The sequence below is a fragment of the Capra hircus genome, chromosome 1, assembly GCF_001704415.2.
Source record: "Capra hircus breed San Clemente chromosome 1, ASM170441v1, whole genome shotgun sequence".
NCBI classification, from domain to species: Eukaryota; Metazoa; Chordata; class Mammalia; order Artiodactyla; family Bovidae; genus Capra; species Capra hircus.
In genome coordinates this window covers 57951439-57979435 of record NC_030808.1, presented here as the reverse complement: position 1 = coordinate 57979435, position 27997 = coordinate 57951439, and the positions used below count along the sequence as shown (strand labels likewise).

The 27997-nt window shown below is 39.9% G+C and overlaps 1 protein-coding gene across 8 annotated transcripts in view; it reads left to right on the top strand.

Annotated features, from left to right (window-relative positions):
* The window catches only part of SPICE1 (spindle and centriole associated protein 1), a 60222-nt gene continuing 37103 nt past the window's right edge, over positions 4879 to 27997 (top strand). For 5 of the 8 annotated variants that reach the window (XM_018038226.1, XM_018067216.1, XM_018067095.1 and 2 more), the window contains exons 1-4: positions 13946 to 13996; positions 14485 to 14580; positions 18572 to 18619; positions 22262 to 22405. In XM_018038226.1, the coding sequence (XP_017893715.1) occupies positions 14485 to 14580; positions 18572 to 18619; positions 22262 to 22405 (288 nt within the window). In that variant the 5' untranslated portion in view covers positions 13946 to 13996. Of the gene's footprint in view, positions 4972 to 13945; positions 13997 to 14484; positions 14581 to 18571; positions 18620 to 22261; positions 22406 to 23519; positions 23724 to 27997 lie in introns of those variants that run through there. The other 3 variants (XM_005674931.2, XM_005674929.3, XM_018038348.1) reach the window with 2 other exon arrangements.

Genomic DNA, 27997 nt, shown 5'->3' with positions numbered 1-27997 from the left:
GGCGTTGGCGTGGAAAGACTTGTTTGTTTATTAATGTAAGATTAGATTAAGAAACTATAGTGTAGTAAGAAGATTAAGTGGAGGAAGAGGGCTGAATAGCTTGGTTTACGCGGAAGGCCAATAAAATTCCAGACAAGGAATTTGCACCATCTACGTTGGGCCACTGGTGCCCGCTTGAATATCTAAGGGTGCCTCGCCTTAAGCTCCCTTTCGTGCGGGTCTTAACAGCCGGGGCAAGTAAGTAGACCTGGCGAGCCTCCGCGCCCCAGGTGGAGATTCAGCCTGAAGTTAAAGTAAAGAGCAGAGAGAGGGAAGGGGAGAGAAGAAGAGAAAGAGAGAGAGAGACATGGGGGGAGCCAGAGTCCCAAGAAACCAGGTCGAGAGACTAGTTCGAGAAACTGGTCCTAGAAACTGGCCCCCGGCCCCTGGCCCCCATCCTTTATTGTTCAGAAGGCCTTTTATACTTTCGATAAAACACGGAGATCAATGGGTAACACAAAATTATGTAGCGTTCGCAACCCAGATTCTTTCCGTATATCATTTTGTATACAAAAGGTCTCAGGTGATTTACATTATCTTTTGGCCAAGAGGCTTGTTAACACTTTTTGGCTCTCTTCCTTAATGAATGTTAATTTTGTTTCCCCTGAAGTGTTTTTTTTTTTAATCTGCATCTCCTTAAAGCATTTAAAGTTACAACTCTATAGAACAAAGGTGCAGTGGGATATAACAAAGAAGGTACTTAACTCAAAGATCTAATGTTGCTAATACCAGGTCTACTACTTGTTTTTCTATATACCAACTATATCTACAAATAAAGGATATGAAAATTTGGCAGCAAGCATTGACTCAACAAATGAAACCTTTAATCAGTCCTATTCTAAAGATTTTGACTCTTCGGAAGCCCCTACATTCCTAGGATGTTTTAAGCTTCCTGTGCCTCCTGCGGTCAGGAGGCCTCAAACAATCACACGCGCAGAGTCCTGCAGGCAGGCTAGAAAGCCATCGGAGGGGTTTTTGGATTGAAACACTCTTTCAAATGCAGAAGACTAAAGCCCTGAATTGACTTTTTCCAGAAAATGTCAGAAGAGTGGAAAAGCAGAGCACAAAAGCCGGCAGATTTTTGTTGGGGTACATGCTTAGGAATTTCCAGAGGGGTCCCTGAAGTCTGAGCACGCCTTGCGTATGTCAGCTTCCTGCCTCATAACCTTGTCACGGGCGGGATTCCTCACACTGGCTCCCGGCAGAGGAGCCTGGTGGGCTACGGTCCATGGACTCGCAGAGTTGGACACAACTGAACACACAGTGCTCTTAGGCATTTCTACATTTCAAAAATCAGAACATACAAAAAAGTGATTCTTCTCAAGGTAGTACTGAAGAAGAATCTTCCCCATATTGAAAAAAATGTCATAAAGAATAGGATCAGTTGTGGAAACAAAGACTATTGACAGGAGAATAAACAGACTATTAATTCAGCATTTGGTATAGAAAGTATCATTTGTATTTGGCAGAGTCTCAAAGACAACAGGGAGTGAAAAGGTTAATAGTGAAATACCGGGAAGACTTCAGAAATACTCTGATTATAATCTGGGATGCAGAAACTGGAAGTGGGCTAAGCAGAAGTGGGGCTTGTTATGGCTTGGGGAGTTTTCTGGCTCGTATTTGGACCGCCCAGAGAAAGCCAGATAAACAGCTTTCTTGAGGTATAATTGACACACAACAAACTTGACATATTTAAAGCATACATATCACCTGTTTTATAGACAAAGTATTTAGGCTATTTACATTTAATGTAATAATGTATATCTATTAACTTGCTGTTTTGTATCTCTCATCTGTTATTTCTTTTTTTGCACTTTTCTGCCTACTTTTAGATTAATCAACTATTTTTAAACACACTGGGAATAGTATAAGTGTCTTACAATAACATACTTCCTCTGACTTTTATGTTATTGTTGCCATGCATTTTACTTATATATATATTATAAACCTTACAATACATTTTTATTATACTTGTTTAAATAGTCAATTATATACATATATTTTAAAATATTATTTATATATTTTTGGCTGCACTGAATCTTCCTTGCTGCATGCAGGCTTTCTCAAGAGTGGACTTCTCATTGTGGTGGCTTCTCTTGTTGTGAAACAAAGACCCTAGGGCGTGCAGGCTTCAGTAACGGCAGCGTGCAGGCTCAGTAATTGTGGCACACAGGCTTGGTTGCTCAGAGGCCTGTGGGATCTTCCTGGACCAGGGATCGAACTCAAGTCCCCTGAGTTGGCAGGCAAATTCTTAAGCACTGGCCCACCAGGGAAGTCCAAAGTAGTCAATTATTTTTTAAAGCGATTTTAAGAGTAAGAAAAATAATCTATATATTTACTCCTGTAGCTGTTTCCAGCGTAGATTTTCCATTTTCCATTTTCATTGTATAAATTCAGATTTGCATCTGGTATCATTTTCCTTCTGCTTGAAGTATCTTCTTTAACATTTCTCATAGTGTGGGTGGGGGTTTGCTGGTGATAAATTCTATCAGTTACGTGGGGAAGCATCTTTTCTTCCCTCACTTAAAAAATATATTTTTGACAGATATAGAATTCTAGGTTGACAGCTTTTTTCTTTTAATATATTAAAAGAGTGTTTTAATGTATTGTTTTCTTACTTGCAATATTTGTCATCCTTATTTTTGTTTCTCTGTAATGTCTTCTGTCTGGCTGCTTTTAAGATTTTTTTCTTTATCACTGGATTTGATTATTATGTACCTTGATGTAACATTCTTTGTGTTTCAGATTTTGTTGAGTTTGGAAAGCAGGTTCATGGGTAAAGATGCTGATAGGTGGGTTGAATTAGTGATGGGAGCTTATGGATATTTTCTTCATATAGCTTCAGTGTTGTCAATGAAGTAGAGAGCAAGGTCACTGGCTGAGACTCAGGACAGAAGAGATGTTGGAGCATAAGAGGAAGTATAAAGTTGTCATCTAGGAGGGTAAGAGAATTAATGGAGCAGAGAACTATAATATGGTCTTCAGTCATCTTTAAAGGGCCATTTAAAATTTGTGATCATGAATTTAAAGTCAGTATGGCTGAGTGTTTTTCGTCTTCCAGTTTCACCTGCAAGGATATAGGCACTTAGTAAATACAGTACTGAGTTAGCCAGGATTGTGGTTTTGCCAAGTTTACAGTAACTCAGAGAAGGGCAGGGAGTTGAAAATGTATGTGTGTGGGGGGAATGATTATATTGATTGACCATTGAATATAACTATATCAAACTTCCTCAACGAGAGCAGAAACTATCAGAAGGCAGTTCTCTGCATCTAGAAGATGTTGAACATGTACTTGGTGACCCATGTACAGGTGTGTCCTTTCAGTTGAAAACCAAGAGCTGAAGGAGGTTGCATTATTGGAGCAAATTTACTCTGTTAATCAATGAAATGCTTTGTAAAGATCTTGACATGGGCCAAACAGCTTTTGCTTGTCTTGGCTTCCCCCAATTAGGACAGCCTTACCTACACCAAGCTCCCACTGCTCTCTGAACACCAGACATACTGGACTTCTTCCACTCCCTTGCACTTGCCACACACCTTTGCATATGTGGCTCCCCCTATAGGAATGCTTTACCCTTCCTTGGTAACTTATTCATCCGTTTTTCAGCCCTTCTAGTAATTCAAATAATTCTGTAAATTTAGTGTCTAGTTAGTATGCCCAATGTTTAGCGCTTGTCACAGTTTTAATTCTATTTTTGTATTGTTGATAGCTATTTCCTATTATACCATAAGCTTCCTGAGGATAGGGACCCCGCTGTTAACAGTCTCTGGCACACTGGTAGGTATTAATAAACATTTTTGAATAAATACAAGTAAAAGCAAGTAAATGTGATACGTGAAGCTTGGTGTGGAGAGCTACATCTTTCTTTCCGAGAGTTCACAAGAACCTGACTAATGCTATTATACGCCCATCCTCCAAAGCTTTGCCCGGAACTCTGCTCTGGCACACCCGGCCAAGGCAGGACACAGAAAATCCTTTTAATCCCTTCAGTTAAGTTCAGTCGCTCAGTCGTGTGGGACTCTTTGAGATCCCCTAGTAATGCCCTGGGTTTCCTTTACAGCTCAGTCGGTAAAGAATCTGCCTGCAATGCAGGAGACCCGGGTTCCATTCCTAGGTCGGGAAGATTCCCTGGAGAAGGAAATGGCAATCCACTCCAGTATGCTTGCCTGGAGAATCCCATGGACAGAGGAGCCTGGCAGGCTACAGTCCATGGGGTTGCAAGAGTCGGACGCGACTTAGCGACTTTACTACTAGTAGTGATTTCCCTGTGCTTCCCTGGTGGCTCAGAGGTTAAAGCGTCTGACCGCAATGCGGGAGACCTGGGTTCGATCCCTGGGTTGGGAAGATCCCCTGGAGAAGGAGATGGCAATCTAGTATTCTTGCCTGGAGAATCCCATGAACGGAGGAGCCTGGTGGGCTACAGTCCACGGGGTCACAGAGTTGGACACGTTCACTTTCAGTAATCCCCTGCTGCTGCTGCTGCTGCTAAAGTCGCTTCCGTCGTGTCCGACTCTGTGCGTCCCCATAGACGGCAGCCCACCAGGCTCCGCCGCCCCTGGGATTCTCCAGGCAAGAACACTGGAGTGGGTTGCCACTTCCTTCTCCAATGCATGAAAGTGAAAAGTGAAAGTGAAGTCGCTCAGTCGTGTCCGACTCTTCACGACCCCATGGACTGCAGCCCACCAGGCTCCTCCGTCCATGGGATTCTCCAGGCAAGAGTACCAGAGTGTGGGCAGTCCTTTGGTGCAAGCCAAACTGAGAGGCGTCTGCGCACTGGCCTTGCCGGATATACGCAAGAGAATGGGGGCGGGGGCTCCGGTAACCTAGGCAACATCCCGGAAGCCGCGAGCTGAGTTAACTTGTGGCGGGCCTGACGGTTCTGCAGCTTGAAGTTTTAGTCGTGGTGGAGGCAGCTGTTGGGAAACGACAAGGCAGGTTGCAATGATGGGGCGGAGGCGTGCAGCCGCGGCCCCACGGAGTCTTAAGAACCCGGGCTACAGGGCGGGGCGAGCGGTGGTGGCGTCTTCCTGTTTCCTGGGGTTTCAGGCGTCTGGGTTGAGGAACCTTACTTCAAAATGCACCTGCGGCTCCATATGTTTTGCGAGTGCGTGTGCCTGTTAGGATACTGTCTGGGTGTGTTTGTGTCTAGCGCGCTACGTGTAGGAGCATCCTGAGTGTGTGCGTGCGCTTCACTTTCGGTCACTTCTGCGTAGTGCTAGAAATTGATGTGCCGTGATGTATTTTTCAAGGAATTTCTGATCACGCAGGAGAAAGATCAACTACCCAGAGTACTTGGGAACACGGCAGATCGTTTAAGTCGAAAGGGTTTCTCAGGAGGGTCCCCCTGAATGAGTTCTGAAGAGTGAGAGAGAGTTAACCCCGTGGAAAGGGAGTGCGAGTGTGACAGGTGTTCCAAACTGAGCATAAGGAGAGGCCAGGACTGTATGCGAAGACGAGAGCTTCGTTTTAGGATGTGTGGGAGATGTGAGAGGAGAAAAGACTGCAAGGAAAAGTCAGCCAGGCTACCCGGAGCGAGGAAAGGGCCTGAGTGCCAAGCTGAGTTGGATTCCTCTCTGCAGGGGAGAGCTGTTAACATCTTTTGAGGGAGGAAGTAAAGTGTGGAGAGCTAAACTCTATATATCTGGGTAGGAATGATTGGAGGGATAGAGTTCGAAAAGAGGTTTTGTTTCCCTTTGATCCGTTTTCCGCTAGCCAGAGTGGGTTGGCTAAATACCATCATAATTGACCCTGCTTAAAACCTTTCAGTGTTTCCTGTATGTTTTTAGGATAGTGTTCAAATTGCTGTGGTGCTCAGGGCCACGTTCTGGCCTCTGCCTTTCTCTTTGTCCTCTTTCTAACCCTCTCAAATATTTGTTAGTCAAACAACCTCTCAAACCCTTTGTAAATGCACTCCCCCGCCCCCAACCTGGAACATTCTTTCCCCCACTTCTAACTTTTATTCATAGTTCTGCTCTCAGCTTAAACATTTTTAGGGGAGTTGGAGGAGGTGGCCTTTTCTCACTATTTACAGCAAGTTGGGTATTTCTTTGATACTGAATTTCCTTCCAACATTAGCCTTTTATTGCAATTGCACATTTAATTGTGTTCTGACACGCTAAGTTCTGTGAGCGTCCACAGTTATTCAGCTTCCTCTGTCTCTGTTGCCTGGCTCTTGGCAGGTGCTTTCAAAATAATAGATGGATGATGAAGTGGGTGAGAGAATGTGTGAAAGGAAAATCCATTAGAAATAACGAGAACCTGTAAAATGCATTCATGATAGAGATGAAGAAGAGGGGACATGAGAGAGATACTGGAGGGAAAGAATGAATAGATTCTGGTATCTGATTGGCTTTGAGACAAGAAGGTGATGCTAAGGTTTTAAACTGGAGCAACTAGAAGGATAGTAATTCTGTAGTCAGCATTATTCAGCAACGTTTACTGACCAAGCCAGTTGTATATCAAGAACTAGAGATGGTAGGGAGCTGTATATTGGCCATACTGTATTTGAAATATTTGGGAGATGTGCGCAGAAGCCAGGTTAGAAACAAGCATTAGGGGTTTGAGGAAAGGTGTGACTCTTTGACACTCATTTTCACAGTGCATTTGTGTGCCCAGTGCAGTGATATCTTTGCTCAAGGGTGTAGGTGAGATCGCTGAGGGAAGATGTCAACTCCCCTTTGGTGATCTAGAAAGTAAGCTCTGTGACAACTGACACCATATTAAACTCATTTATTATTATGTCTCCAGTGTCCAGCCAGGGCCTGGCATGTGTAGACTCTCAAAAACAATTCTTGGACATAGAGAGAGGGTGTCCGATAGAACGAAGAGAAGACTGGCATAGAACTGAGTGAAGATCCTTGATTACATAGAATGTGAGGAGGTCCTACAGAGCCTGTGAAGAAAAAGAGAAAAGAATAGGAGAGAAACCAGGAGGAAGTGTGTCATGGAAGCTAAAAGAGGGGCAGGTTTCCAGGAGTGGGCGTCTGTAGAGACGGAAAGGGCCAGAGAAATAGGAAACCAATAGGCCAGAGAAATAGGGACCAATAATTTTAGCAACTAGGAAGCTATTAGTTTTTAGATTTTCTCCAAAGAAACCCAACCCAGATTTTCTATGCTAATTTTAATTAATTTCTATGCTAATTTTATTATTTGACTTGTTAGCCCTGTAGACCATTAGCCTATCTCTGTAGTTTCATGTTTCAGCATGTGAACTATAGCTCCCTTATGACACCTGGTACCTGTAAGTGGCACAGAATCCCCTTCTTAGACCACAAAGTCTGATCCTTGGTCAATTATTAGTAATGTTCAAAAGAACACTTTACAGCACGTAAGTAGTTCCTGTATTGTAAAAGTTTGAAGTGAACTGGGGATTAGTAAATCCAAGTGCTGAAACAGGCTTCTCCTTCGTGAAGTTGGTTGGTGAAGGGAAAGTCAGAGGTGGGACAGCAGCTTCGTTATCCTGTGGGGAACTCCGCCATTCACAGGCTGGATTTTAGGGTTGGCCAGTGCTTTCATTTTCTGTTGTCCGTTTTTCAGTCGCTCAGTCGTGTCTGATTCTTTATGACCCCATGGACTGCAGCATGCTAGGCTTCCCTGTCCTTCACTGTCTCCCAGAGTTTGCTCAGACTCATGTCCATTGAATCGATGATGCCATCCAACCATCTCATCCTCTGTTACCCCCCTTCTCCTCCTGCCCTCAATCTTTCCCAGCATCAGGGTCTTTTCCAGTGAGTCAGCTCTTCACATCAGGTGGCTAAAATATTGGAGCTTCAGCATAGACCTTCCAGTGAATATTCAGGGTTGATTTTCTTTCAGATTGACTGGTTTGATCTCTTTGCTCAGGAGACTTTTCCAGCACCACAGTTTGAAAGCATCAGTTCTTCAGTGCTCAGCCTTCTTTATGGTCCAACTCTTATATCCATACACAATTATGTACATTTTCTATGTTGTATAGCAAATTATCACAAGCTTAGTGGTTTAAAACAGGACACATTTATTATCTCACAGTATCCATAGCTTAGCTGGGTGCTGTGATTAAACTGTTGGAGTCTGTATTCTCTTTTGGAGGCTCAACTTGGGAAAAATCTGCTCTAGGCTCATTTCCTTAGGTTGGCAGATTCATTTCTCTGGGGCTGTGTGAGTTCTCAGCTTCTGACCAGCTTTCTGCTGGAGGCTGCCCACAGCTCTCGGAGTTCCTTGACACATGCTTTTTTCATCGAGTGTCACAGCATGGCAGTTTGCTTCTTCAGGGCCAGCAGGAGAGATTTCTTCTGTTCTTTTTTCCTAGGAGAAAGACTTTTATAACAGAATATAATCACTGGATGCCATGTCCACATTTGCCTTATTTTGTTAGGTAAAACAAGTCACGGGGAAAAGCAAAACAGACTCTAAAAGCTAGTCATAGGTCTTGCCCAAACTCACGGGGAAGGAACTGTAGAATGGCACAACTCGTTGGGGCTGCAGGAACGCAAGAGACACGGGTTCAGTTCCTGGGTCAGGAGGAGGAAATGGCAACCTGCTTAAGTTTTCTTGCCTGGAAAATTCCATGCACAGAGGAGCCTGGCAGGCCACAGTCCACGGGGTTGCAAAGAGCTGGATATGACTGAGCGACCAAGCACGCACACAGCTCATTGGGAGTCATCTTAGAATGATCACAGCCTGCTTTGCTAGGCTAAATTGAAGTGGAAAAACGAGGCACTAGTATATACTGTCTTAGTCCATTCAGGCTGCTCTAACAAAATGTTGGAGACTGAGTAGCTTATAAGTAACAGGAATTTATTTTGCATAGTTCTGGAGTCTGGGAAGTCCAAGATCAAGGCGTGAGAATGGCCATATTCTGGTGAGGGTCCTCTTCGTGATTCATAGCCAGCCCCTTCTTGCTGTATCCTCACAAGGTGTAAGGGACTAAGGATCTCTTTGGAGAACTTTTTTTAATTGCATAGACATTTATTAAGGTATTTATTTGTTTATTTGCAGTAGGAATATTCTAGACTTTGGGACTATGCTCAAAGGTGGACCAAATATGTGATTTTGTGTATAACAAAACATATTTGAAATTTTCAAAGATAAACATGGAAATACAAGAGTAACTTATAAAAGTCTGTTTTCTAAGAGCACTAATCCCAGTCTTGAGGGCTCTGCCTCCCAAAGGCCCTACTTCCCAAAGGCCCCACCTCTTTACACCTTTAGGGGCTAGGATTCAACATATGAATTTTGGGGAAACACATTCAGACCATAGCATGTACTACCTTCATTTGCCACTGTATGTGTTTGTTACCTGAATATGATTTCTTTGGACGTAACATTTTCTTATGCTAAAATTGTTTAACTGTTCTCGTTTACACAACTAATACTCAGGCATTTAATCTATTACTTATATTAATTTCTATATCTCTTTGCCTAAGAAAAGCTCTTATATTTAAATATGTTGTATCCAATGGTGACCATCAGAAGTCACCATTAGTATACAAATAGCTATGATAAAAAATACTCAAATTTTGATATTATATTGACAGCCTCACCATCTAAAAAAACAAGTATATGGGCCCTTTGATTGCTCATAAACCTTTGAATACTTCAGATTCAAGGATGGTTTTTCAGAATTGAGTCTGGTAGAATTTCAGCCTCTGAATAAATATAGTATTTTAAATAATATAACTTGAAATAAATTATTTTAAGAGTAACATAGGTTCATTGTAGAAAGCTTAGAAAATACGGAGCCAACCAGAGATAACTCAGTTTTAGTAATGTTTTCTAAAAGGTACATCATTATAATTAGATCTGGTTTTGAGTGTTGCTCCCAGCTCTGTCCATTATTATTTGTGCGCCTTAGAGTAATATCTCAAAACCCCTGCTTTTCTCGTTGGGGAAAGGAGGTTAAACATTGTTGCTGACATCATCATCATTAATCCTTAAATAGAACTCAGTATGTTCTAGGCAGGGGTTCTAAGCACCTTATGCATTTACAGCTAGTGGCAAAGCTGGGATGTGAACCCACACAGTCTGGTTTTACGCTATATTCTTAGCTACTGAGCTCTAGTGTATCTTACGGCACTACTCTCATTGGGTTGTGGATTAAATGTGAATTGTTTAGCACAGTTTAGTCACTCAGTTGTGTCTGACTCTTTGCAACCCCGTAGACTGTAGCACGCCAGGCTTCCCTGTTCATCACCAACTCCTGGAGCTTACTCAAACTCCTGTCCATTGAGTTGGTGATATCATCCAGCCATCTCATCCTCTGTTGTCTCCTTCTCCTGCCTTCAATCTTTCCCAGCATCAGGGTCTTTTCCAGTGAGTCAGTTCTTTGCATCAGGTGGCCAAAGTGTTGGAGTTTCAGCTTCAGCATCAGTCCTTCTAATGAATATTCAGGACTGATTTCCTTTAGGATTGACTGGTTTGATCTCCTTGCAGTCAAGTAAGTGCTCTATTAATAATGTATGTATATTAACATCATTGAGAATATACTGTATATGTTTTTGCATTGTAGTTTTCACACTGAACTTTCTATGTATTTCCCTACATTCTTCATAATATAATTTTAATGAGTACGTAGTTCATCATATACATTACTGACATTTTGTGATTCCTCTTTGTTTTTGCAGAGTAAATTGAAGATCTAAGTGGCTAAAGAGTAAAATACATTAGAAACTGTTTTTGAACAACTATTAGACTTTTCCATATTTTTTATAGCGGCTTTATTGAGATATGTCACATACCATAAAATTTAGCCCTTTAAAGTGTACAGCTTAAGTTTTTTTAGTACATTGATAGGAGTTTTGAAACCATCACAACTAATTCTAGAACATTTTCATCCCCACCAAAAGAAACCCCATATCCACTAATCTATTACATGTCTCTATGGACTTGCTTATCCTGAACATTTCATGTAAATGGAATCATATAATATGTGACCTTTGGTCATATATTGGCTTCTTTCTCTTAGCATAGCCAAGTTGTAGCATGTATCAGTAATTCATACCTTATTATTGCTAATTGATATTATATAGTATGGATACACAATATTTTATTTATTTTATTTATTTATTTTATTCCCTTCTTCAGGTAGTGGATACTTGAGATGTCTCCACTTTTTGTCTATTAAGAATAATGTTGTTATATATACATACAAGTTTTTGTGTGGACATAAGTTTTCAGTTCTTTTGGGTATGTAGCTAGGACTTGAATTGCTGAGTCATGTGATAACTCTGTGTTTTAACATTTTTAGGAATTGCCAAACTGTTATCCAAAGTGGTTATACCATTTTACATTCCCACTAGCGATATATGGGAATTGCAGTTTCTGCACATTCTTGTCAAAACTTATTTACATCTTTTGATTATAACTATCTTGGTGGGTGTGAGGTAGTAAGCATCTCATGGTTTTGATTTGTATTTAATGACTGGTGATCTTAAACATCTTTTGGCATGTTTATTGGCCATTTGTAGTATGTTCTTTCGGAGAAGGCAATGGCACCCCACTGCAGTACTCTTGCCTGGAAAATCCCATGGACGGAGGAGCCTGGTAGGCTGCAGTCCATGGGGTCGCTAAGAGTCGGGCACGACTGAGCGACTTCACTTTCGCTTTTCACTTTCATGGACTGGAGAAGGAAATGGCAACCCACTCCAGTATTCTTGCCTGGAGAATCCCAGAAACAGAGGAGCCTAGTGGGCTGCCATCTCTGGGGTCGCACAGAGTTGGACACGACTGAAGTGACTTAGCAGCAGCAGCAGCAGCAGCATGTTCTTTGAAGAATTATCTAGTCAAATCCCTTAGCCATTTTAAAATTGGATTTTTTGTTGTTGAGTTTTGAGTTCTTTATGTATTCTGGATTAGTCACTAAGGTTGTGTCCGATTCTTTGCAACCTCAGGAACTGAAACCAGTCAGGCCCCTCTGTCCATGGGATTTCCCAGGCAAGAATATTGGAGCGGGTTGCCATTCCCTTCTCCAGGGGATCTTCCCAGTCTACAAGTTACTTATTAGATGTACTATTTGCAAATGTTTTCTCCCATTCTTTCGGTTGTCTTTTCACTTTCTTGTGTCCTTTGGAGCACAAAAATTTTTGGTTTTGGTGGAGTCCAGTTTATTTTTTCTTTGGGTACTTGTGTTTTAGTGTCATTTCTGAGAAACCATTGCTCCATCCAAGGTTTATGAAGATTTATGCTTATGTTATTTTTCTAGGAATTTTGTACTTTTTGCTCTTACACTTAAGTCTGTGATTCATTTTAAGTTAGTTTTTATGCTTGTTGTGAGGTAGGCAGTCTTACTTCATGTTTTTTCATATAAATATCCAGTTGTCCCAGTACCATTAATTAAAAAGACTGTTCTTTTCCCATTGAATTGATTCTTGGCACTCTTGTTGAATATAAACTGACCAAAGAGTATAGTTTCGTTTTGGTCTCTTGGTTCTGTTCTATTCCATACCTTTTAAAATGACATATACGGCTCTCACATTTACTGTGTGACCTTCATAGTCAATTAACTCTTTGTCTCGTAGTTTTCTCATCTGTAAAACGAGAAAATACTTAATGGGATTAGTGTTAGGATTAAAGGCAATGATATATGTAAACAGTTTAGAATACTCCCTAGCTTATGGAAAGTGGTCAGCAGCTAATTCCATCATTATTACCACCGCCACTGTCAGCATCATCAGCATCATCACTATCACTATAGTAACACTTGATGTTGTTCTCTAACTTGTATGTGATTCATCTCCTTTGCTGGATTGTACACTCTGAAAATAGATATCGTGTTTAAAGAGTGAATTGACGGGATATATGTATATAAGAAGCTAATTCACTTTTTGTACAGCTTTGTAAAGCAACTGTACCCCAATTTTTTAAAAAAAAGTGAATGTGGTTGCTAACAGTATGGGCCAACTCTTGAGAAATACTTGGGTTTAGTCATCTTTATCACAGTACACTAAATGATTTTTTTAAAAAGAGGTCTTTAAGAAAAATATTCGAGTCTTTGTTTTAGGATCATTTGGAGTAAGGGGGTCAGCTGAAAAGTTTCATAATTTTTCAGGTGTGTAAAGAAGTTCTGGGATAGGAGTCATGTATATCTATTGCTTTTTAAAAATCATGTATGTGTTCTCCAATCCTAGTGTTCAGGCAGTGTGAGTCTTTTTCTAATTTTGTATAATGTTTAGTCTAGTGCCCTTAGCATTGCTATTTTAAGAGTGGCAAGCAACTGTTGGCAATTTTCAGATTCTAGCTTAGTATCAATAATGACACCCATTTAGTATTATGTGAAAAATGTACTAGAGATGGTATCATAACTCACTCATTCTCTAAAATTTAGCCACCTTTTTTTTTTTTTTGCAATTTTAAAAAATCTTTTTTTCTTAATTTAAACTTATTTAATTGGAGGCCAATTACAATATTGTATTGGTTTTGCCATACATCAACATGAATCCACCATGGGTGTACACGTGTTCCCCATACTGAACCCCCCTCCCACCTCCCTCCCCATACCATCCCTCTGGGTCATCCCAGTGCACCAGCCCCAAGCATCCTGTATCCTGCATTGAACCTGGACTGGCAATTCGTTTCTTATAAGGTATTATATATGTTTCAATGCCATTCTCCCAAATCATCCCACCCTCACCCTCTCCCAGAGTCCAAAGACTGTTCTATACATCTGTGTCTCTTTTGCTGTTTTGCATACAGGGTTATCGTTACCATCTTTCTAAATTCCATATATATGCATTAGGATACTGTATTGGTGTTTTTCTTTCTGGCTTACTTCACTCTGTATAATAGGCTCCAGTTTCATCCACCTCATTAGAACTGATTCAAATGTATTCTCTTTAATGGCTGAGTAATACTCCATTTTGTATATGTACCACAGCTTTCTTATCCATTCATCTGCTGATGGACGTCTAGGTTGCTTCCATGTCCTGGCTGTTATAAACAGTGCTGCGATGAACATTGGGGTACACGTGTCTCTATTTTAAGGTAAATACACATGTGTCTGGTAGTGATTTTGAGTGTTGGATGCTTCGAAACGAACCCCAGCTATCTCTTGTTCTCCTTCTCCTACATTCATATTGTCCACGTGGAACTGACATTTCCTCTATTCATCGAGAATCTGTGTAATGGGCGACAAAGCTTATGACTTGTTCTAAATCTCTGCTTTAGATTGTAACTGCTGCGTTCCTGGAGTTCTTTATTAGTCACATATATTTAGTTTGTTGACTTGCTATCATAGTTATCATATGATAACATAACATAGATGACTTTTATCATAGTTATCAGTGTCAGCATTCTAATAACTGTGAAGGGAATGAGTCAAGGCTTTTGGTAGCCTGTTCCTTTCATTATGCTTAAATATGTCTTCTGATATTTAAAAATTTATTTTCCTAGATATAATTTTCCCTCTCTGGTAATGATTAATTATTAGTTTTTCATGTATTAAAAAAAATTGATATGATTATTACTCCTAGATGTCATTTGTCCGAGTGAACCGTTATGGTCCCCGTGGAGGAGGAAGGAAAACACTGAAAGTAAAGAAGAAAACATCTGTGAAGCAAGAATGGGATGTAAGTCTAGGAAGAATAATATGCGGTTTTCCCTGGTGGCTCAGTTGGTAAAGAGTCTGCCCGCAATGCGGGAGACCCGGGTTCTATTCCTGGGTTGGGAAGAGCCCCTGGAGAAGGAAATGGCAATCCACTCCAGTATTCTTGCCTGGGGAGTTCCATGGACAGAGGCGTCTGGTGGGCTACAGTCCATGGGTCGCAAGAGTCAGACACGACTGAATGACTAACACACATAACATTACATGGAAGGAACAGACACGATGGCATGACCGTAGGCTCTCAGGATGGTTCTCTGAATGGGGTTAGCATGCAATACAGTGGAATGTGTTTCTGGGCATGTGATAGCCTAGGTCTTAGAGGGAAGAGCAGATGCCTTTGGGGAATTTTTAAAGAATACATATGTTGAGGCTATAACTTCCACCTCCTTTGAAGAACTGAAATCTTAAAGGAGTGGGGAGTGTGTTTTTTAAAAGCCCCCTACCTCCACTTTGAGAACTCACTGCTTTAAGGCAACTCTTAGCTAACTTATGTCACTGTTTTAAGGCAACTCTAGTTAGACTGAAGTGTGAAATTTTTTGGAACATATTTTAGATTTGCCCATAGCAACCCTGATACCATAATCATGAGACTGGTATTTTTGACTGAAAAAAGTGGGTAGTCCTTGTTCTATTATCAAATTCTTTGTTGCTCACTTCCAGGGACTTGTCAGTTTCAGTACAAAGGTTCTCATAAGATACAAGACAAGCCTCGGGTATCTGAGGCATGATCCCTGACTTCTACCCTGAGTACCATGTGGTATTATCAAGGGGATTTTCTCTTTTGGAGCCTGGTTCTTTGATTTAGACATGAGACTTTAGGTGCCTTTACTTTCTGTTGTGGAAAGTGACTGGTCAGGGACTAGTATGCATCTTAGGGATTCTTTCGGAATTAGAATATTCTCGGTTGTAGCCAATCACTCTAGCCACATCTGCTGGGAAAACTGACAGCCTTAGAAAGTGGGAGAGATGGATTTCTCTTTGTTTAGATTGCTTTGTTGTCATCTGCTTATAAAATAGTAGAAGGATGTGACTCTAAGGTAATAAAACTGATTAAAAAGGAAAAAATAGCATAGAGAATATAAAGCTGTCCCCTTCAGAGTAGATACTTTGGGAAGTTCCATATGTAACTTAATATGCTGCTGTTGCTCCAAGTATAATTAGAAGCCATCATTTGCAACTGCATTCAGAACCTTCCTCATTTCCTTTGTATTATCTCCAGTGCTGAAAGAAACTTTGTTTTTTGAAGGTAGACTGAACTTGAAAGTAGTTATGGGTCTTTTGGTGTGAATGGTAAATGAGAGAGGAGAGATGAACTGAATAAAACTATTGTGATGAAAATACTGAGACGTTTTCTGAAATAGCTTGTAAATTCAATTTAAAGGCAGTTTCAGAAGAAAATACTGTTGATCCTTGAACAACATGGGGTTAAGGGCACTGACCCTGTGCACAGTTGAAAATCCACATCTAATGTTACGTTTGGCCCTCCAGATCTGTGGTTCTGCATCCGTGGGTGCAACCAAATGCGGATCTTGTAGCACTTCAGTATGTGTTTATTGAAAAAAAAATCCACGTTTATAAGTGGACCTGTATAGTTGAAACTCATGTTGTTCACATATATACAATGGAATATTACTCAGCCATAAAAAAGGAATGAATTTGAGTCAGTTCTAGTGAGGTGGATGAACCTAGAGGCTGTTACACAGCGTGAAGTAAGAAAGAGAAAAACAAATATCGTATATTAACATATATATATAATATAGAAAAATGATACTGATGAACCTACTTTAGGGCAGCAGTTGAGATGCAGACATAGAGAATGGGCTTGTAGACACAGTGGGGGAAGGAGAGGGTTGGACGAGCTGAGAGAGGAGCATTGAAATACACACATTACCACATGTAAAATAGACAGCCAGTGGGAATTTGCTGTATGACAAAAGGAGCTCAACCTGGTGCTCTGTGACAACCTAGAGAGGTAGGAGGGGGTGGGAGGTAGGTGGGAGGTTCAAGAGGGAGGGGACATATGTATTCCTGTGGCTGATTCATGTTGATAAATGGCAAAAGCCAACAAAACATGGTAAAGCAATTATCCTCCAATTAAAAATAAATTTTAGAAAACCCTATACTGTTCAAGAGTCAGATGTAGTTTTAAGCAATATTAGTATTAATGAAATTATATTTTCTCCCATAAAAATATTTCTAAGCATACCACTCAGTTCAGTTCAGTTCAGTCACTCAGTCGTGTCCGACTCTGCGATCTCATGAATCGCAGCATGCCAGGCCTCCCTTTCCATCACCAACTCCCAGAGTTCACTCAAAGTCATGTCCATCGAGTTGGTGATGCCATCCAACCATCCCATCCTCTGTCGTCCCCTTCTCCTCCTGCCCCCAATCTCTCCCAGCATCAGGGTCTTTTCCAACGAGTCAGCTCTTCACATGAGGTGGCCAAAGTACCAGCTTTAACATCAGTCCTTCTAATGAACATTCAGGACTGATTCCCTTTAGGATGGACTGGTTGGATCTCCTTGCAGTCCAAGGGACTCTCAAGAGTCTTCTCTAACACCACGGTTCAAAAGCATCAATTCTTCGATGCTCAGCTTTCTTTATAGTCCAACTCTCACATCCATACATGACCATTGGAAAAACCATAGCCTTGACTAGATGGACCTTTGTTGGCAAAGTAATATCTCTGCTTTTTACTATGCTATCTAGGTTGGTCATAACTTTCCTTCCAAGGAGTAAGCGTCTTTTAACTTCATGGCTGCAATCAGCATCTGCAGTGATTTTGGAGCCCAGAAAAATAAAGTCTGACACTGTTTCCACTGTTTCCACTGTTTCCCATCTATTTCCCATGAAGTGATGGGACCAGATGCCATGATCTTAGTTTTCTGAATGTTGAGCTTTAAGCCAACTTTTTTTACTCTCCTCTTTCACTTTCATCAAGAGGCTTTCACTGTATACCTGAATTTTTATTACAGTTATTAAAAATAATTCTCATGATCTTATCATTGTACCTTGTATTTTGCTAAATCAGTATGAAAGGATAATGGCTTTAGTATATTAAAAGACTTAAGCTAAATATTACCTGTGGCCCAAAAGTAAGGTCTCAGAGTATATCAGAAGTTTTCCACTAGACCCAGTTCTCCATATTTCTCTTGGAATTAAAACTCTACGTTGCTTTGTTTCCTGCCTTACCAAACACAATGACTCATGTCATTTTGGAAAGGGCCAAATGGTGGGGCTGCTACTCGGAGCTGTGCAGGCTGTGCACTGCACAATGCCAAGGGCCACTGTTTGCATGGCCTAGGATATTGACGGAGCCTCCTGGAATTGTGCATTGTGGAAGCCCTGCCATGTTGTTTTGTTGCCTTTTTACTTGAATGACTGTTTTCACATTTTGTGAAGTTATGTTGTTGTTGAGTTGCTAAATTGTGTCTGACTCTTTGCCACCCCTTGGACTACAGCATGCCAGGCCTCTCTGACTTTTCATAACTTATGAAGTTACACAGTACCCTCAAAATTCATCTCTTGTTATGATAGTATCTATGCTTACAGTGTTGGCATGTACACAAATTGAACCTCTCTTGATCATACTTTATCTTTTAGGAATCTTTAGTGTTGCCTCGTTCAATGGAATATAGTTTGAAAACTACAACTTTAGTTAAACTAACTTATTTTGAATTACATGCTACCCTGTTTTATTTTTTGTTTTAATATGATGGATGCCTGCTTGTTGGATTTAGTGCTTAATTTCTAGGAAACACTTAATAGTCTGTTATTTTCTTTAAGACAACTAAAAATAATCCATGTTAATCTTTAAGTTGAGAATTTAATTCTCAAAGACTCTTTGGTTTCAGGACTTTGATTCCATTTTCAGCCATTAAAATCCAGCATGTAGTACCATTTTGTAAAAAACCTTTTGCTTTTTAAAGAAAGTTCATCTTTTTTTTTTTTTGCAGAACACTGTGACTGATCTGACAGTTCATCGGGCAACTCCTGAAGATCTGGTAAGTTTACTATGGAAACTTAAGTCATTTGTTCAATGTCTTACTTGATACTTGGTTTTTAACCCACAGAATAGAAAGCATCTTACAAGTTGTTCAGTTATTTTTAATCTTCAATTCAGTTGCTCAGTCGCGTCCGACTCTTTGCGACCCCATGAATTGCAGCACGCCAGGTCTCTCTGTCCATCACCAACTCCCAGAGTTCACCCAAACTCATGTCCATTGAGTTGGTGATCTTATCCTCTGTCGTCCCCTTCTCCTCCTGCCCCTATCCCTCCCAGCATCAGAGTCTTTTCCAGTGAGTCAGCTCTTCGCATGAGGTGGCCAAAGTATTGGAGTTTCAGCTTTAGCATCAGACTTTCCAATGAACACCCAGGACTGATCTCCTTTAGGATGGACTGGTTGGATCTCCTTGTAGTCTAAGGGACTCTCAAGAGTCTTCTCTAACACCACAGTTCAAAAGCATCAATTCTTCAGCGCTCAGCTTTCTTCACAGTCCAACTTTCACATCCATACATGACCACTGGAAAAACCATAGCCTTGATGACCTTTGTTGGCAAAGTAGTGTCTCTTTTCAATATGCTGTCTAGGTTAGTCATAACTTTACTTCCAAGAAGTAAGCATCTTTTAATTTCATGGCTGCAGTCCCCATCTGCAGTGATTTCGGAGCCCAAAACAATAAAGTCTGGCACTATTTCCACTGTTTCCCCATGTATTTCCCATGAAGTGATGGGACCAGATGCTATGATCTTTGTTTTCTGAATGTTAAGCTTTAAGCCAACTTTTTCGCTCTCCTCTTTCACTTTCATCAAGAGGCTTTTTAGTTCCTCTTCACTTTCTGCCATAAGGGTGGTGTCATCTGCATATCGGAGGTGGTTGATATTTCTCCTGGCAATCTTGATTCCAGCTTGTGCTTCTTCCAGCCCAGCGTTTCTCATGATGTACTCTGCATATAAGTTAAATAAGCAGGGTGACAATATACAGCCTTGACGTACTCCTTTTCCTATTTGGAACCAGTCTGTTGTTCCATGTTCAGTTCTAACTGTTGCTTCCTGACCTGCATATAGGTTTCTCAAGAGGCAGGTCAGGTGGTTTAATCTTACCTATGTCTATATAAAATCAAAAAGTATATGTCCTTGGCTTCCTTATTTTATTTAGGAATAATAATTAGCATGTACTAGAATTTCATTAGATAGGTTCAGTTTACAGTTCAGATGTCTCTAAGTCCAGTATTGTCCTGTCCACATTTATTGTCTTTTCCTATCTGTAGATACACTAGCATTATTCACCATTACTTACACATACAAACATACTATAATAATTTATTCCTTGAACGTGCCATGTATATTTCCACATTTGAGCCCCAGGTCATGCTATTCTGTTTATTTAGAATGGTTTCCCTGCTTTCTTCTCCTTCTGTTCAGATCTTTTTGCTTCTTTATCCTAGTTCAGGTTTTACTTTAAAAAAGTTTCTACTATAGATTTGTTATTTTTTAAACAGCTTTATTCAGATGTAATTCACATAACATAAAGTCTACTCTTTCATTGCTTTTTAGCATATTCACAGAGTGGTGCAACCATCATCACTTTCTAATTTTGTAATATTTTCATCACTCCCTCCCCAAAGTAACCCTTCCCCCATTAACAGTCACTTTCTGAGCCATGCACCTCCAATCCCTGGCAACAATTAATCTGTTTTGTCTATGGATTTGCCTATTCTGGGTATTTCATATCCATGCAATATAGTATGTTTCCCTGTATATCTGGCTTCTTTCTTTTAGCGTAATGTTTTCAAGTTTCATCTATATTATAGCATGTATCAGTACTTCATTCCTTCTTATTGCCAAATACTTTCCTTTATGGATATACCATGTTTTATTTATCATCAGTTGTTGGACATTTGGGTTGTTTTCATTTTTTTTTGGACTGTTATAAATAATGCTGCTGTGAATATGCATGTACTAGTTTCTGTATGAACGTATACTTTTAGTCTCTTGAGTGTATACCTGGAAGTGGAATTCTAAGTCATATAATTTTTCTATATTTAATTTTCTGAGGAAGTTCCAAACTATTTTCCAAAGTGGCTGTCCTGTTTACATTCTCATTAGCCTGTATGGAGGTTCCATTTGTTCCACATCCCTTGCTGATATTTGTCATTATTGTCTTTGTGGTTTTAGTTCACCTAGAGGGTATAAAGTGTAATCTCATTGTGGTTTCAATTTGCATTTCCCTAATGACTGATGATATTGAGTGTCCTTTACTTATTGACCATTTGCAGTATCTTCTATGGAGAAATGTCTGTTCAAATCCCTTAGCTATTTAAAAATTGCCAGAGGAAATATGTGACAACTATGAACTGGGCTTAGTGAAGAGAGGGACTTAAAATATAAAATGAAAGTAAAATTGGATTATTTGTGTTTTTATTGAGTAATAGTTCTTTATATAGTCTTGATATTTCTTATCAGATATATGATTTGCAAATGTTTTCTTCCATTCTGTTGGTTGTGGTTTTACTTTCTTGATGGTATCCTTTGAAACATAAAAGTTGTAAATTTTATGAAGTCCAGTTTATCTATTTTTTTAGTCACTTGTATCTTTAGTGTCATATCTAAGAAATCGTTGTCTAACCATGGTTCACAGATATTTACTTCTGTGTTTTCGTTTAGGAGTTTAAAAGTTTTAGCTTTTATGTTTCATCCATTTTGAGTTAATTTTTGTGTAAGGAGTCCATCTTCATTCTTTTGCAAATGGATCCAGTTGTCTAAGCACCATTTATTACAAAGACTATTCTTTCCGCACTGAATTGTCTTGGCACCCTTGTTGAAAGTCAGCTGTCTATAAATATGAGGGTTTATTTTGGACTCAGATTTATATTCCATAGATCTCTGTGTATCCTCAGGCTAGTGCCATACTCTCTTTGAGTTTTGTAGCAAGTTTGAAGTCTTACTCTTTGAAGCTGCCCAACAGTTACTTTCACCTCTGAACTGTTGTACTTACTAGCTACAGAAGACATTGAGTATATGCCATCTAATGCACGGCATTTATCTTTAGATGTATATGTCCAATCTCTCTGGGCATATTATTAGTGTTTTTGATGGATAAAGGCCGTATCTTATATGTCTTTGTGGGCCTAGGAATCTTAATCATAGTAGGTACTCATTAAATGTTTGTTGAGGATAATAATGATGCCCAAATGACTTAAAATTCTGTATTATGAAAAATTTCAAACTCATGTGAAAGTAGAGACAAAGGAAAAAGAGCTACCATATACTGTTCACCTAGATAAAATAGTTGTGAAAATTTTGCCATAGTTGTTTCATTTATCATACCCTTTTTAAGCATTTTAAGCAAAGCCCAGAGGACATGTTATTTTGTCTACTAGCTTGTTTTATTATTTTATTTTTTGGTCGCACCCTGTGGCTGGTGGGATCTAATTTCCTGAACAGGGATTGAACCTGGGCCACAACAGTGAAAGCCTGGAATCCAACCCACTAGGCCAGCAGGGAACTCTCTGGGTCTACTAGTTTTAGATACTTCCTTTTTAAAAAATAACTTTTGAAAATTTAGGAGTTGGTGAACATTTTGATCGTGAATATGAGTTCTTTGCTCTTGAAACATTCTTTCATATATTTTTCTTCTATATAGATCCGTCGTCATGAAATACACAAATCAAAGAATAGAGCATTGGTCCACTGGGAGCTCCAAGAGAAAGCTTTGAAGAGGAAATGGAAGAAGCAGAAACCAGAAATTTCTAATCTTGAGAAAAGGAGATTGTCTATCATGAAGGAGGTAATGATAAACTGCATTATCCATAGAATTAGAAAGCGAAGAAGAGACAAGTAGATGGCTCTCTTTCCCCTCATATCTGTTGACGTTGGAGAGACTTTAATCATTGTCATGTCCTTACACAGTGGTCTCCCTGGACAAGGGAGTGGCAACCCACTCCAGTATCCGTGCCTGGAAAATCCCATGGACAAAGGATCCTGGCAGGTTACAGTCCATGGGGTCACAAAGAGTTGGGCATGATTTAATGACTGAGCACGCACAAAGGCACACAATGATGTACAGGTGGTCTTTGGATAAAGGAGCAGAGTGAGGATTACAGTCTAGTTTCGTAGTTTAAATTCCTGTTGGTGCACTGGGATGACCCAGAGGGATGGTACGGGGACGGAGGAGGGAGGGGAGTGCAGGATAGGGAACACGTGGCAGATTCATGTTGATGTATGGCAAAACCAATACAATATTGTAAAGTAATTAACCTCCAATTAAAATAAATAAATTTATATTAAAAAAAATTCCTGCTCTACAGCTTGCTGCTGCTGCTAAGTCGCTTCAGTCGTGTCCGACTCTGTGCGACCCCATAGACAGCAGCCCACCAGGCTCCCCTGTCCCTGGGATTCTACAGCTTACTAGCTGTATATTTGAAAGAATGTTTCAGGAACAAAGAACTTATAGTCACAGTCAAAATTTTCTTACTAGCTCACATGGTCACTAGCCATGTGACCTTAAATTACTGACTTCTCAGCCTGAATTTCCTTATTGTGAACTGGAATAACACTACTTGCCTGATTGTATTATTATGAGATTTCAGTGATAAAATACTAATAAAGTGATTAGTATGGTCCTTGGCACATAATTAGTGCTATATATATATTTAGGCTGCTATAATTGTTTTTCTTGGTTCAACAGCCATGCTGTTAAATTATTTTGCAAAAAAAAAAAATGTGTGCTTGTCATTTGCTTTTATTTCATTTAATCTTTTGCCAGATGTAGGGTGTTTGAATAAGTAATCAGAGTGTGTAGGAATAAGCAATATGGAAAATAAGAAGAAACTTCAGAAGAAAAACCTTTTTATTTGGGCTGAAATCATTGTAAAAGAAATGCCCTTTTTCTTCTTGTTCAGTGTTGGCGCTTATGACACTTGTCTGTCTGGGTGACCTACTGTAGCTTCAAGTCACATTCTATGTTTTGAGGAATTTATTAGGCTTCCTAGTGAAATATGAACGTCTTGACTTTCTATAACATGAGAAGAATTATATCTCCCAAATAAATGTTTGCACAAGCTTGTAAAAAGAACAACGGATTGAGAGAGAATGATTCTTTAGAGGTATGTATCTTTTGGTGACCTTAGATAAGTCACGTGCTTTTAAATATTATGTGGTAATTCTTCGTGAAACAGCTAAGAACACAGATCTGGCCAGGGAAAAGGGTAACTTTGAGTCACCCAAAAGTCACTTTGAGGTGACTCTGGGCTTTTGTTTCCCCTCCCTAGTGGTCCCTGCTCAGGTCCCGAATCTCTTATACCTCGCCATTGTGGTAGAATTAGGGGCTGAAAAGGAGTAGTCAGAGAGGGTGAGTGAAGTTTCTTTGCCTTCTCTCTGTGATGCTGCTTCCTCATATTCTCATGTAATGTCTCTCAACCCTGATTCTAATTTCCATTAAAAAAAATTCCCATTCAAAAAACAGTATCTGGATTCAGACATACTTATACTTGGATATTCTGGTTCAGTGGATCTAGGATGTGGCCCTTCTTGGGTAATTTTTAGACTTTTGCTATGTAATTTTATTGCTATGTAATTTTTTGCTATGTAATATTTCGCTAGGGCTGAGAATCTCTGCTATTAGTGGGATTTAGACATTTCCATTTAACAACATATTTCAGAGGTTTTGCTGTGTTGGTATTTAGAAATCTACCTTTTCTTTTTATTGGCGAGGTTGTATATGGATGTACCACAATGTATTTATCTAGTGCTTTATTGGTGGACATTTGGGATGTGTGTTAGAGTATGGTACAGCATCTGGGAGAAAAAGGCCCCAGAATATAGTGGTTTAAAAAAGTAGAAATCTGTTCCTCTGGTATGGAACAACTCAGAAGTACATGGTAGTTGGTAGAGAGCTCTCCAGTCCTTTATTACAGGGCATCCATGTCTGACTGCATAGCGGTTGCTCCTGCTTCCTTGAGCTGTTTCCCAGGCAGCAGGAAGAGGGTAAGATAGTACATGCTGCTCCTTTTATGTATCACCCAGAAGCTCTGGCTTCTCTCCATTTTCCAAAACTTCATCAAGTGACCATTCTCACCTACGAGGGTGGTTGGGAAATTAGCTGTGTACCTGGCTAACTTGGGAGTTTCACTGTTAAGGAGAAAATGGAGAGAAAGGATATTGATGGATAAGTCTGTCACCCACAGAATATTTCCTGCCTTGTCATGGAAATAATGTAATGAGTATCCTTGAATATGTTTTTGGGTACATGTATAAATATATTTGGGGCTTCCCAGGCGGCTCTAGTGGGAAAGAACTTGCCTGCCAATTCAGGAGACATAGAGGTGTGGGCTTAATCCCTGGGTCAAGAAGATCCCCTGGAGGAGGGCATGGCAACCCACTCCAGTATTCTCGCCTGGAGAATCCCATGAACAGAGGAGCCTCGCGGGCTACTATGAGACCATGGGGTCTCATAGAGTCGGACATGACTGAAATGACTTAGCCTCACATGCATGCATAAATAGATTTGTAGGATAAATTCTTGAAAGTGGAATTGCTGAGTCAAAGAATACGTACATCTGTTATTTCAATGTTGCTGTATTATGTCTAATAAGGGATGTCAGGGGATCAACTGAAGAGGCCTCCTTGGGCATATCCACCTGGGTATCATCATGATGTGTTAGAGCTACCAGCACCCATTCCCAAGAAGCTCGGCTCCTAGATCAACCTAAATTAAGAGAAAAGCTCTTTGACCAGCATAATCTTAGATTTCATTTGCTGTATGATGCACCCATGCTGTGGGCATCAAGCAAGCAAGGGTCCAAACCCAAATCAGAGACAGCAAGGCTTTGATAAGGATTTTAATCATCCCAACAATATAGTAACTAACTTATAGTCCCCTTAAATTTTCCCAGTGCTGTCTGGTTTTTATTACCAGGGAACAAAACTGTTAGCATGAGACGTTTCAAATACTGTTTAAGGGACTTTTATCTTTTGAAAATCCAAAATATGTTCTATTAATACCACTCATAAGTTTGGCTTTGTGCGCTACAAACCCATCTGGGGAAGTAATATATACAGATGGGCCTGCAGAGATTGATTTTCCTATCATAAGGGTGAGTTTTATCATAGAGAAGTGGTAAAGAAATCCAGAAAGAGGAAGAGAAAACCATTGCACTGACCTCTGGCCACTGAAGCCATCTGCCACCAGGAGCCTGTGCAGGGACCAGCAGGGAGAGGGTTTCAGGACAGTGGATTTACTGGAGACCTCACTATAATTAACCTCAGGTCTTAAAACAACTTTTTAAATTGAAATATAGTTGATTTATAATGCTGTGTTGGTTCCATGTATACAGCAAAGTGATTGTTATGCACGTATATGAACATTGGGGTGCATGTATGTATCTTTCTGAATTAAGAGTTTTTGTCTACTCGGGATATATGCCCAGGAGTGGGATTGCTGGATGATATGGTAGCTCTGTTTCTAGTTTTTTAAGATTTTAGTCCGCAACATTTTGGCACCAGGGACCGGTTTCATGGAAGACCATTTTTCCACAGACCAGGGGCGGGGGGATGGTTTCGGGATGATTCAAGAACATTGTATTTATTGTGCACTTTATTTCTGTTGTTATTGCATCGGCTCCACCTTAGATCACCGTGTGTTAGATCCCAGAGGCTGGGGACCCCTGTTTTAAGAAACCTCCATACTGTTCTCCATAGTGGCTGCACCAGTTTACATTCCCACCAACAGTGTAGGAGGGTTCCCTTTTCTCCACACCCTCTCCAGCATTTCTTATTTGTAGACTTTTTGATGGTAGCTATTCTGACTGGTGTGAGGTGGTCCCTTGTTGTAGTTTTATTTGCCTTTCTCTAATAATTAGCAATGTTGAGCATATCAGGTCTTGGTATGGTAAAGTTATTCCTCAACAATCTGCTTCTGACAATTTATATTTCTTTAATTTGATAGGATGTCAGTGCCTCTTTAAAAAATCAAAACAGTAAACTTTTAAAACTGCCATTAAGAAATATACCTTGTGTAATTTTTCTAGTGTAAGTGGTAGATTATAATGCTCCATGCATTTTCTTTCTTAAACTCTTATTGCATGTACTGCAAGATGGCTAGCCAGGGATGGAAATTTAAGTTGTAATCATGTTCTCAGATATCCCGAGAGTTGTAGACAGATTTGCAGTGTGTCAACAACCTTATAACACCGTGTGTGTTGGGGAAGTGGTTGTACTTCATTTATATATAAGGAAACTAAGTTTAAAGAGCTTGGATTTTGCTTGGTATCTCTTGACTGGGCCTAGGATGCCAGTCTTCTGACTCCAAATGTGCTCTTTGCCTTATGCCATTCCAAAGTTTACTCTTTGTGGGAGGACAGATTCAGGACTTTATTCTCACCACCTTGAGCTAGCCAACCTGCTTGACTTTAGCAGGGGAAGTAGGGGGAAAAGAATGTGACTTGTTATTTTTCTTCATGTCAGAAAACAATAACCAAGGTCATATTATATACTTGTTTTCATGGTCCAGAGAAATTCTGGTAAGAGCATTTTTTCCCAGATGTTTTGATTTGAATCAGTGTTGGGAACTGGTCAGTTTCCAATTTTGAAACTCCTTTCAACCCAAGCATGCCATCTGGTGGCGGTGGGTAGAGTTCACTTCTTTTACTCTACTCTGTATCCTTGCTTGAAAGTAGGAAAGTTCCTGAGTTGAAAGTACATGATCAGAGACTCTGCTGTAATGGTATTTTTTGAGTTCTCATTTTTCCAGGATGAAAACTGGAGGAGAATGGATACATGAATATGTGTGACTGAGTCCTTTTGCTGTCTACCTGAAACAACATTGTTAATCGGCTATACTCCAGTACAAACTAAAAAAAAAAAAAAAAAAAAAAAAAAAAGGCGTGTCTCAAAAAAAAAAGCAAACCAGCTTGTTTAAAAATGCAGAAGCATCGCTTTTTTGTTTATTGCCCCCCAACTCACGTCTAACATTGTGTTTTTTAAGTTGTGGGTCATGACCCATTAGTGGATTATGAAATCACTTTAGTGGTCGAAGCACCAAAGATTCACACATCTGAGTTTATGGCTCAAAGATTCATATGTTTACTGAGTTTTTCAACTGTGGATCACAACTTGTTTATGGATTATGAAATGGAGTTAGTGGGTTGCAACCATCATTTGAAAAATAGAAAATAAAAAGAAAGTATAAGAGCGGTTCTCAAAGAGTCGGGTTAAGCAAAACTTTTATTTTGGTCTGTATTTACATTTACCTTTACATGTGTGTGTGGACTGGGTCATACTTTAATAATGTATTTCTTTGGGTTGAAGCCAAGCATTTAAAGTCCACTCATTTCCTTCTCCAGGTATTGTAGTGGCTCAGTGGTAAAGAATCTGCCTGCCA